At 41.3% G+C, this 12,454-nt stretch overlaps 1 protein-coding gene across 4 annotated transcripts in view; it reads right to left on the reverse strand.

Moving 5' to 3' along the window:
• Nucleotides 1–5,087: 5,087 nt before the first annotated feature.
• Nucleotides 5,088–12,454, reverse strand: part of ITPK1 (inositol-tetrakisphosphate 1-kinase) — a 125,739-nt gene continuing 118,372 nt past the window's right edge. For all 4 annotated transcript variants that reach the window (XM_068148809.1, XM_068148808.1, XM_068148810.1 and 1 more), the window contains one exon: nucleotides 5,088–8,003. In XM_068148809.1, coding sequence (XP_068004910.1) covers nucleotides 7,681–8,003 — 323 coding nt within the window. In that variant the 3' untranslated portion in view covers nucleotides 5,088–7,680. The remainder of the gene's footprint in view (nucleotides 8,004–12,454) is intronic.

Genomic DNA, 12,454 nt, shown 5'->3' on the forward strand with positions numbered 1-12,454 from the left:
GGGACATTCTGAACTAGACCAGGTTGCTCAGGGCCAGTAGGATGTCCAGAGCCATCCTCCACCCACCAGGTGAACCCAGTCCTAGGCAACCACACAGTGGAGGAAGGAGACAGCAAGGCCCAAGCATGGCCTGAAAGCTGCCCCAGAACAGAGTGCAAGCTGGGACAAGTCACTAGGTGAGAGCGTGAGTCCCAGAGTGAGGTGCAAGTATCCAAACCCCATCCTGAGAAGGTTGCACTCTCAACCTCAGGAAAACACACTAAAGAACAGAAGTGAAACCAAAGCTACTCCACAGAAGCAGTTATTAGGGAGTTAACCCAGCTGTAGAAGTCAGTTTACATACTGATGTTTATTTAAATTGTAATACAAATATTGTATTTAGTCTCCCCTTTTTTGTGTGTGGCAGAGCCTCTGCCAGGAGCATCACTCATACAATCCTCTGCAAACTCAGGTCACAAAAAATTCACAGAAACCCTCAGCCACCCACCCCACCCCTGCCAAGACAAAACAGCAGAAGGAAAAAAAAAAAAAAATCAAAAGAACACCACCAAACCCAAACAACCCACCACAGAAACAGGTCCACCTCCAAAGGAGTTCTTCCACCAAGAATGGTGGCAGCAGACAGAACTTGTCTATTGCTGCTCCAAAATCAGCAAGAGGAAAAATGTTATCAATGGAGCACTGTAAATACTGTCTTGGTTGGATAGTCAAGTACTCTTAAAACAGTTTGGACCCAATGACTTTCTTCAAAGGCAAAGAATGAGTTCAAGGCCTGAGTACTGGGCTTGGGAGGATGCCCCACCAGCTAATAAATGCTAGCCCTCCGACTGGCTGATACCTGATTTATGGCAGCTCTTAACTCACCTTGGCCTTGGGGCTGATACTAAGTGCTGTTCCCTAGACAGTGTTTACATGAGCACCCTTGCTGAGCAAGCTTGTTGCTTAGCAAAATGTAATGCTGATGGATGAGATAACCATCTTTCCTGCACTATCCAAAACAGGATCCTGATTAAAAATCCTGCTAGGTTTGGAGAAATTGAGAATGCCCTGTCCACGATGCTGATAGAAGAATCAGCCCAGCAGCATATGCTAGGATTAAATACTTCAGCACAGCAGTAGCCTAAATCCCAGTGATGTTTGCTTTCCTTATATAGTCAGATTAAAAAACCCAACTTCCCATTAGTGTTAGAAGAACAATCAAATCAAGCCTTGCTGGCAGGAGGGGGTCCAAAGTAACTGCGAACACCTGCACTGGAGAAGGATGTGAAACCCAAATTCTCATGAAAACGGCTTCCCCCAGCCAGAGAGTCGCTCACCTCACTGCCCCACGTGCTCATAAAGAGAAAGCAAAGTAGGACTTGTTATAAAGCATTTATTTTCATTATGTGTTGGAAAGGGACAATTCTGTCTTCAAAACAATTACAGAGATAATGCCACAATACCTACTGCATATTGCTTTACTGTTTAAATCAAAATATTGTCCAAAACAAGTGCTTGGCAAGTGAAAAGAAAAAGAATATATTACTGTAGAAATCAATGCTGTTAGACGAAAGCACCATCTTCATTGCCAGATCTAATCAATCAGTCATGTAGTTGAAGACTGATAAGCCAAATAGGAAGTATTTTTTTAGAGTAAGCTGTGATCTTTCAAGGGCTTGCCTAAGTCTATACAAATTTAAGTACAAAAATGGGAATTATGTTTCAGAAATCATAGCAAACCAAGCTGAAGTGAATCCCATGACACACTTGTTAACACTGTACAGATGGATTTGAACACAGGTATTGATGAACTTGCAAAACCTAGCACACACAAAATGGTCCCCAACATTCAGCCATGCTTAGATGGGGAGCAATGCTGGAGAGTAAAGGAGAATATAAAACTCTCTTCACACCTGGAGGTCCAGTTTTCTCAAAACTGTTGGGATCCCAAGGAATTGTTGTTACTCCATTTTACAAATAACTGCATTTCAGTATGTAATTCTCACAAGGGCATACACAAGCTTTATCAAATACTGAAATCAGAAATAAATAATAAAAGATACATCTAATATATGTGTGTTTCATTTTTTTGTTTGGTTTTTTACAGCACTGACTTTACAAGAGGATAGACAACTCATTTTTAGGGGCTGCTAACATTTGAAACAAAGAAGTCACTGTTTTATATGCAACATATACTCAACCTTTTAATAACTTTATATATGTATATATGACTTTTCACACAAAACCAATGTTAAAATAATTTATATCTAAAAACTATAGAGTGTAAAGAACAAAAGAGGAAATAAAATGTGGGTTTCCTTAAAAAGGATGGAATAGGAAGACTTGATTTTCATGAGCTCCATTTGCTGTTTCAGCTGTTTCTGGAGTTTAAAGAGATTTCCAGGCCATCAACAGAAAATTCCCAAGGCATTAGGAGCCCTCTGCAAGTTCATGGCATGCTGGGCAAGGACACCTGCTAATGAGCTCATGTGGTCCTCAGACATCTGCTAGTGTCAGCCCCAGTGGATTCGGCCTAAGGAAGGTGGAGAGAAAAAAACATCCCCTCAGACTGCTGTTAACAACTGTAGAGTGAAACTCTGGACCACTGGTGTGCACAACACCCACCAGCCAGAATTTTAATCCAAGCCCTACCTCTCCTTGTCCACTCTTCTGCATCACAGATACAGTAGATTTTTCATTTCCACAGGCAAGCTGCCACAGCAGCAGAGGTGGACCAGACCCAAACAGCCACCTGTATGCGCACAGTGAGAACAATTCCCTTTATTTGCTACAGAGGCTACTGTGCTTGTGTTGCTGAGGAATCACTCTAACATTTCCATTTATACCTGGATCCTCTCAAACCACCTTGAATAATTTTTGTGGCCATGTAAACATGTCAGAATCCACGAGGGATCTGAAACCCAGTTGGTCGATAGCTCAAGTGTTGATGGCCTGGATCTGCAGAGTGAACAGGGAAAGGAAAGGTAGTAAAGATGTGGAAAGTACTTTTCTGGAGGTTACATTCCTCTGAAATTGGTATTAAAGCAATATTACAAATAAAATCAGCAATGTGATCTGCAATGGTGTGTCCATTTATCTACGAAAGCAAGAGGAGATTATATTAAAGGAAACACCTTAATCTACAAAGCATTTTCACATACTCCTAATTACAAAACACACGGCTGCAACACCATAATTGTATACTGAATACAGAAATCAATACACCTCTAATAAAATGGAGAGAGGAAAAGAAAATTAATGGAGCAATGCAAGTGAACTCCTGCAAGTGTGCACATGGGGAGACTGCTACAAACTCAACATAGACTCTATTCACTGAAAATAATCAAAATCCAAGGTTTTCTGCACAGCTGTGGAAGGCAAGGCTGCAAGACTGCGAAAAGGCCTGACTCATCACTCGTCACTGCTGCCACACAAAGAAACTAGTGCTAGTCACAGAATTGATAAGCCTGGATTTTTTTTATTGATGGAAACAATATAAGCATTTTTCCTCTCTTTTACTGTTTTTATGCCAACCAATTCAAACAGCTCTGGCCTGATTTATTCTGTTGCCTTTGGACTGTATCCTGCCTCTGTTGTCTACCAACTATCCCACCTAGCTGTTCCCTGGCTGGACACTACCTGAGGTTTATCTGGAGAGTTTACATCTTTATCTTGAACAATCTTCATTACCTCAAGAAACCTCAGAGTTGGGTTCTTAATGTATACTCATCTATAATGAGAACAAATTAAACCAGTGGTTTCCACCTGAGCAACCTGTTGCAGACCTCCTCTGCACAAACTTTCCTCCCACGTTGAGGATGGAGATCTTTAAACAGATTTATCATTCCAACATCTGAATAGCATTAATAAAAACAGTGCATCCTATCTAGCAAGCAGCATGGTCAATCAGTTCCTACAGCACAAAGGTTGAATAGTCAGTCATGTGGTTAGCAAAGGCAAAGCAGCACAGGCCCAGTGGTAGTTCTGTGTTACACAAACCCCATGTTAGCACTGATGCTCCCAGTGAGGCTGCATTTCTGCAGCTGGTTTTCATGGAGCAATCAGGATGTTCTAGTACAGTCATTACAAACCCAAGCATAACACGGCACAGTCCTCTAGCACGGAAGGAGGATGGGGATGGCTTTACATTGAAGGCTGTAATATTACCACCCAAGACCTTTTCAACAGAGAAAACTTTTCACTTGCTGAAGCCAGCTACACAATTATAGTGGTAGCTAGAGTCCCATCTCCTCCATCAGACTGACACAAACCCTGGAAAAATTTCAGTCAGGCTAATGGTGTTCTTGTGTATTTCTATCAGTGAGGCAGAACAGAAATATATGCCTAAGGAGCTAACTGGTGCCCATGTAATTTCAATATAATTGCTCCCATCAACGAAGCCTCTAAAAACACAGCAGGCCTTTTCTAACCCACAATGGCAGAATTCAAACAGGCATTATGGAAAATGTTCCTCAGATTGTCTGCAATTTTAAGAGCAAGGGCATTCAGGTATGGTCTAATACTACAAGACTCTTCTACTTTCACAAAAGATGACAAGATTACAGAGTATTAACTGACTTACTGTGAAGCTTATCTTAAATCAAAACTATCCTGAACTTACCAAATGAGGCAGCAATTGAGAAAAGCACTTTAGCACAGGTTTAATAACATATGCATGCTCAAATGTTTTGTAATCATGTAATTCTATGCCTGAACAATTGGTAATTTACAGGTTTGGCTTATAAAAGTTGGTCTCCCAATTTGCCCCTGTGATTAGCAACATCCTAGTATATGAGCCGTCACAATAGTTTCTGCAAGGAAATATAGTAGTACAGCAATTGCATGGTAATTTATGTGAAAACTCTACTGTAATGCCACATCACAACAGGTGCCTGCATTTCTGCACCTGCTAAATTAAAGTGATACCAATATATTTGATAAATAAAAAAATAAATTACAGGCTACGGGAAAAAAAGTCACTGATCACACCAATGACCTAAATTTGTTTTCTAGTTACTGCCAAGATCTGGAATAATATTTAAATATAGTATTTCTGCAAGCCTTCAGAGAATTACAAAATAAACTTCTAACAATCATTTGTAAACAAGTTTAAAATGCACAATTATATTTCAGTAGTTTATTTTGGAGAAATAAAGCAGTGCAAAATAGGCCAACCAAAATTCAGAAGGCAGCCAGGAAAATAAAACTCTCATTTGATGTTCTAACTAGGAAACAGCATACAGACATTTCCATTGGATCCAACACTCAGATTCATGTAAACATAGTTTGAAAGGTCTTGAGTTACTAACCCAGTTTTAACATCATTGCTTCTTTCCCACCACCCACTGAAAATAAAACAACAACAACAACCCAAACAAACCAAAACCAACACACACACACCCCCAAAACAAATGAAAAGAAAAAACTCCCTCAAAACCAAAGAAAATCCCAAGCCATTGCAGGAAAGGAAGCAAAAGGCAAGTCTACAAACACGCCACCAGCTGGTTACAAGAAAGTACCATACAAAAATATGCACTGGCAGGTTCCTTCCTGAGGGTATCTTTTGTTACACATGTAACATAAAAACACTTTTTATTTTAAACAAACAAAAGCAAACCTCAAACTGTAGGTGTCAAATTTATTTCAGTCACAATTTTATGAAAGATTTGGTCTATCATGAATACTTTCACAAACCCTTACCTATGTTCATCCAACTCACTCACACCACAACCACCCAAGACCTGCGAGCTGCCGGCAACGTGGGATCCAGCAGCCTGAAAGCATACAAGGGCTATGAAGCACGCCCAGCTCAGAACTGATCTGCAGTAGTCAAGGAAGTTGGCTGCACTTATGTGCACCCTGGAACTTGACAGATACCACACTCAGAAGCTCCTTCCAGTCTCTACAAAAATATCTTAAAGTTAGTAACCCCTTTAGAGGTGGAATTATCTTCTCCTGTGTAAATCATCCTCAAAAATTCCATCCTAGCTACAGGAAATTCCCAAGAATGGCATGTTGGGAACAACTCAAATCTCCCTTAAGGAAAACCCCACTGTTTACACAAAAGAACTGCTACATAACACTCTTCAAAACTTTTTCCCCTCCAGGAGTGGTACAATCAGGTAGGGTGACATTTTTTACAGAGTTTAATCCTCTCTTCATGGTCTGCCTGGGCTTTAAGCTCTAGATCCTTTCCTTTTGAGTAGGTATCTAACACATGATACTAAAGAAACTGGTACTAAAAGCCGCAGTGATGGATGCTTTATGACTACCTGCTATAGAAAGTCAGAAATTTCCCTATCAGCAACTAGAAATTTAACTAAGGAAATCTTCTTAAAACCATCCCTCTTAAACATATTTTAGGGATTATATGGGAAAGAGAAGGCCACTCTGTCTACCAAAATAGTGTCTCCATTCTCAGCACTGACAGACTTGGTTATTTCTGCTTAGTGTTCAGAATTGGCAAAAGTTGCAGGAATTGTCAGCAGCAGAAGATGCTGCCTTGCTAGAGGAGGCAACAGAAGGTGAACAGCATAGGTTTACTGCGTATCTCAAGAGATACAAATTGGCTTTGCTGTAGTTCACAAATCATATAAAGTACTATTGTAAATTACTGCACGCCTCATCTGGCAGCTTGCCACAAAATAATTTGGTCTCTAAGCTCGACTTGTCATGTACTTCTACCACATACAAAGGTACACAACTCATCTTACCCACTTTGCAAAAGGAAAAAACACCACAGCAGCACGGAGCAGTTGCACTCTCCAAGGAACACCTGTGGCTCGGATTGCCAGCCTTCCCACAGAACTGTCCCGGAGCCCTCACAAGGGCAATGGACAAAAAATTACATTTGCTGCTATGCTATGAGCTGCTTCCATTAGCCCTCCTAGGATTTTACCACTAGCAGATGACAGAAAGGATGACATTTTATCTACTAAATAACCTAACTATCAGCACCCTGATACGTGTCACTGATGGTAGGCGTGGTTAGAAGCTGCTTTTGACTGAAGCAGTAAGGCCTAGGTAAAGAGCTGGAAAGTTGGAACCAGGGTGGTCACCTCTGCTCTGCATCCTGAACAACCAGTCTGTCTCTGTCCTGCTCAAAGTGCTGCAGCTTCACAGCAAGCCACCTGTCAACATCTTATCTGGTCAATGTTGTAAGAGATTTGGTTTTGTGACACTGAAGCTGGCTTAGCTTTCTTTTGCAATGGCCTACCTGGAAAAACGGGATAGGGAATATTTTAGGCAGAAATCTCTAGCACTGTTACATTCAGACACTGCATTTCATCATTATTATCTTCTTGAAATCATGAGGTCCGATTTTAAGATGCTGGTCACCAGTGATTACAAAGAACAATGGAAATGAAAGAGCAACCCTCCCACAATGAAAGGACTAGTGTTAAAACCCACGTGTGTGTAAACTCACTACAGATTTGCAACTGGAATCTGATGAAATGGATCTGAACCACTTTTGTGCTCTCCTCCTTTCAGTCCATTTCATCAGCAAAACAGATTAAATCAAATGGTAAGTTTTTTTTATTTTGCTTTTTTGTGTTGTGTTTTGTAATGTTTGTTAATTTTTTCCTTTTTTTGTATTTTTTTTTTTAATTTTATTTTGCAATTGTGTTGTTACAGCCTGATCTTGTTCTGGGACCACAATTTCTACCTCTGTGGCTTTTCTCAGTCCATGGCATTGGCAAGTTATTGAGAAGAAGCTTTTGTTGCCAATGTAGTGACGCAGTGCTGCTGGAAGCTGGGGGACACTGCTGAGTTGCAGCCTAGTCTCTGGTGCTGCAGTTTTACAGAGCTGTTGGTCTCGCTTTCCACAATCCAGGAGGAGTCTTTTCCCATGACGCTGAGACAGCCTGTGCTCGTGCAGTGTATCCGCTCGTCCATGATCCCGCTGGTCTGCTCTGCCAGGAGCTTGCTACGGTTTAGCTGGGTCACCTCAGGTACCTGGCCCTGTAGGACAGCAGCTATGTGGTTCAGGAGATCCGTGAAAAATTCGGAGACACCCTCGTAACCTGAGAGAAGAAAAACAAAGAGAGGGGAAAAAAAAAGAAGGAACTTGAGTAATTTTCATAAGTGCTTTGCAAGGCTTCTTCTACCTGATTATTTCTTGGGCTGTGCTTGCCTTCCAAGTGATAATGAAAAATCTTCTTAACTGCAAGAGAACATTAGCATAAAAAGCAACAAAGACCCTTGCTACAAAAATATTTTGGTTTGATGAGAAAAATCACTTTCCAGATCTTTTTCCTCCCAAGTATATATGTGTATACAAAATTTTCCCTGTATTTTATCCTTTGTTGCAAAGTTCAAGTTCTTTTCCTAAGTTACAAACTCTGTGTTCCAACATCGATCTCTTCCATCCTGTCTCCAGGTTTACTACAGAGAGTAGCTCTAATGCAGAGTTCCCTTGAGGGTCTGGACCCTCTCTAGAATTTGCTCAGCAATGTCCTTTGTTAGAGAAACCTGATACAAGAGTGGGACTGTTTTTATACACTATGGGAAATGGCAGCTTCCCACAGTGTAAGAAGCAATGTGATGCTTGTCTAATCTAAACTAACTTGGCGCTTAAAACCTGTTCCCCACTATGAGCAACGTCTGAAAAAAAACTCAAGGGACAGTAACCATCTATCAGTGGTACAGGCTTTGGTAGAATCCTCCATCTTTATTGCAGTGCTGAAAACATCTTTCTGCATGTTCTGTTAAGTGATTCCAGACCATTTAGAAGGCTAAGTTTAGCACCAAATCTCCTGGTTAAAATAGTTGCAGAAATACCAAGAGATGTGATGTTTTTGGTGACACAAAGGATGGCAGTAGGCGTACAGAGTTTCTGGCTCTATTTTAAACACGCTGGCATAGGCAGAGTCTTATCATCGCACTCCTCTCAGAACTGAACCAGACATGCAGTGTACCAGTACAATACACTGAAATGGATCTTAACTGCTACTGCACCACCTAAAATTGTTATCAAATTGATTTAGTATTTAGAAGTGCCATATAACATTCACTGCATTTAATGGGGTAGCCTGATTGTTCTAAAATATCTGTAAAAGGTGATCTAGTGTTGAGAGACAGAAGCAATAATAACAGTTTACAAGTCCCATGTGAATAGCATACATTCACACAGCACATGAGCGGAACCAGAGGCCACAAAGTAAATGGACACTTTAAAACACTATAAGTGATGTGATTGCACTGCAGAAGGGTCCCTCAGATCCATAAATATCTCAATTTTAATCTCCATTCTCTGGTAAAGACCAACTGTCTTAGGCAATAAAAACTCAACTGCTTGAAAAATACAAGGTAGGAGGACAGTCACCTTCAGATGCATGTGGTGATGTTATGGTGCTTTTATAACCCATACATTAACCAAGTAACTCTTATTTAGGCTGCTTTACTGCTTTGAATTCTATTGTACTTGGTCACAATTCTCCTAGATACTTCACAGGTCATGCAAAACACCAGCAATGTGAGACAACATCTCTCAGTTTTCCTTCTCAAAAGCCCTTGAACAGGTTCACCACACAAGTCAGCCATTTCAAAACTTCCAAGTTTCCTAGCGCCCCACAAGATAATCCAGTGATCAGCAGGGTCAACTAGGATTCTTACAGCTGGTCATGGGAGCCAGAACAAGATCTGCACCTCTTTAACAGAGGTGGTTGTTATGCTTCCTTGCTTATGTAAAAGCCAAGGGATTAGCCTTCAAATCTACTCAGAGTGCTTCAGACACCCTGGGAATAAGCCTTCTCCATAGTAACAGCTTTAATATTCAGAAAGGAGATCCATAGTAACCTAGAGTGTTTTGTGTCTGCTCTCTGAAAACAAACCAGCCTTGTTTGAGGGCACCTGGCAAACGCACAAAGAAGTTATTTTAAATATTTAATGGGAATAAGATGGCCAGTTATTCAGCTCCAAAATCATCAAATGTTACAGTATAAGGAAGCTGTACAGATCATGCAGGTTTCCTCTGAGCAAGCCCTCTGCACACTGGCTGGAAAGGCACAGGTAATTCTGCTCGGTCACTCAGAAGAAACTTCACACACTTGTAAAAAAGAAATGCACAGAAGGTAGAAAGACAGCCAGGGTGTCACAACTCTGGAGACTCAGAAAGCCTAGGGAAGGCTGCAAACTCAGTGGATATTGCCTTGCTCTTATTTACTAGCTGCTGCAGGCCTCTCAAAAGAGGCAACTGTGGGTTATTGCAGTGGTGTGATAACAAAATCAAGAGGGAGATTAAATTACATCTTCAGAAATTACTGGCAATGAATTTGAGGTTCATGTCACACAAGGAATCAGTGGGAGGATATAATTTTTTGCATGCCTCAAAGCACAAGTTGCATGAATTATGCTCCAGCACTGTCCTAGCACTGCCCACTGAAACCATTTTGGAAATGCAGGTCTGAATTTTGCTACATTGAAAGCTGTCTTCAGTCCTCTGGCTGCACATGGATAGGAAGGATGTCCACCCACCAATGCATCTGAAAACAAGTACCTGCACCCCTGAGCTTTATGGAGTCAAGAAATGCATCTGAGCATTTTTAAGCCACCATTAGAGATGCTACCTGCCTGATTTTTAGGAGATTCTTCCTGATCTGGCACACTTCCTCTGGGAAGAGTTAGACAGCCCACGTCTTGCATTTGTGGCTGTGCACAGAGTGCGTGTTCAGATCGGATGCCTCCAGCTACCACATATATGCACACAGAACCAGCAGTTCACCTATATTGGTGATAGGCTGCAGGACATTCACACACAAACTGCTGCTCCGTCTAGGTGAGCTCAGCCACAGCCACAGGACAGCAGGCTATGTGGAGCCTTTTCTTTGTGGTCAGACAACATAAAACCTCATGCTATGTGACTGCACCCACAGTTAAATATCTCAGCTGGTAACCTCTGCTAAATAAAGCGTCAGTGCTTTCCCACAGACCAGGAGACCCAAGAGACCTTTTAGACATTTATCTTTAAAATCTTTGAGAAGATGCTAATAGAGCTGATAACAGACAACATCCTCCTACATGTAAATCTGCTCTCAATTCTGACATTAAACTAATCTCAAGATAACATCCATGGAGCAGCAGGTTCAAATGAGCTTCAAACACAAAAGGCAGCACACAAGGAAACCAAGCAGTTGGATAAGGCTTTGGTTGGGCCTGACCACAAGCAGTAACTTGAGCTTCATGAAAGAGGTTATGAATGCTCTTTAAAGGGCACTTCTTCCTCTCCCTTCCCCAAATCAGTGATGCAGAGATAATGTAGCAGGCCCTTCAAGTGTCTAACTTGGCTCCAGCAAGGCTCTACTGCAATACTTTCAGAATAGCTTGACTTGAGGAAGAGGAGAAAGAGAAAGCCACTTCCTGGGACTGCACTGAGTCATGAACTTCTTGTTCTCCATCAATGAAGCCAGCCCTTGAAGCTCTTAACATTTAATCATGCTGGCCCCTTGAAGCAAAAAATGCAGCTGCCTGGGCTAAAAATGCTTTTGGGCAACAGAATATTCTGTGCCAAGATATAACTTTTCTTCTGTTGTCTTGTACCCAACTGCATCTTTGATCTCAGTAGCCCTCAAGAGCAGCTCATCTCCCTCAGTTTTGCTACCTTTTACAGATATGAAGGCAGTTTTGTCTACACCCAGCTTTCTCTCTTTCTTACATCTAGTCCTTGCTGCTACCCCCTAGACTTTATCCAATCAGTCTTCAACTCATCCCATGGTGATAAAGCCAGCAGCCACCTTCACCACTCACATGTTCACTACCTAAAAAATGACATGTGAGATACAATGTAGACCTGTGCTCGTTAGGCTACTGAATTCAGCACAAATGACATACCATTATTGGCTCCTCCCTATAAACACTTACAACTCCTTTTAACAGTTCCTGTGGTCAAGGAGCTTGTTTAATTGTTTTGGAGACATATTTAGTGCTTAAAAAAGTAGAGAACAAACCTACCTATTTTCACACACTCTACTCTATTGTTTTACTCCAAGATGCACTTAGGAGAACCTGCACTCCATGATGTACTTAAGAGAACCTGCAAGGATATTTAACTCTTTACAGTAACTTCTGTGCACCTACAATTTTATCACCATCTTTAGATTCTTCTGTTCCTTTTGTGCACAAATGTCTTTTCATGGAGAATCAATCTGCACAGGAAGGGAACAGTTTGCTGCTTCCACCCCCTCAACACTTTTAATGGCAGAGAGTCTGGAATAACAGAAATCTTAACAGGCTCTCCTAAAATGGAATCTATTCTTCTTCTTTTCATCCTCAGAATGAGGGACAGGCACAGAAAAGCCAGGTCCCAGCACACAATGCCACACTTCAGCTCCTGGGCGTCACTTTGCAGGAACAGCCATATTATAGCTGGCTACTAATATCTTGACTGTGTCTCCTAAGAGCTAATATTTCAGTAGCACATTCCAAATCTAGATTAGGGTTCTGCCCTTCCCAGACTGAATAGTTTCCAATCTCAGAA

Source organism: Melanerpes formicivorus, unplaced genomic scaffold, assembly GCF_026170545.1.
Source record: "Melanerpes formicivorus ecotype bairdi unplaced genomic scaffold, bMelFor1.0.p_v2 SCAF_17, whole genome shotgun sequence".
Lineage (NCBI taxonomy): Eukaryota > Metazoa > Chordata > Aves > Piciformes > Picidae > Melanerpes > Melanerpes formicivorus.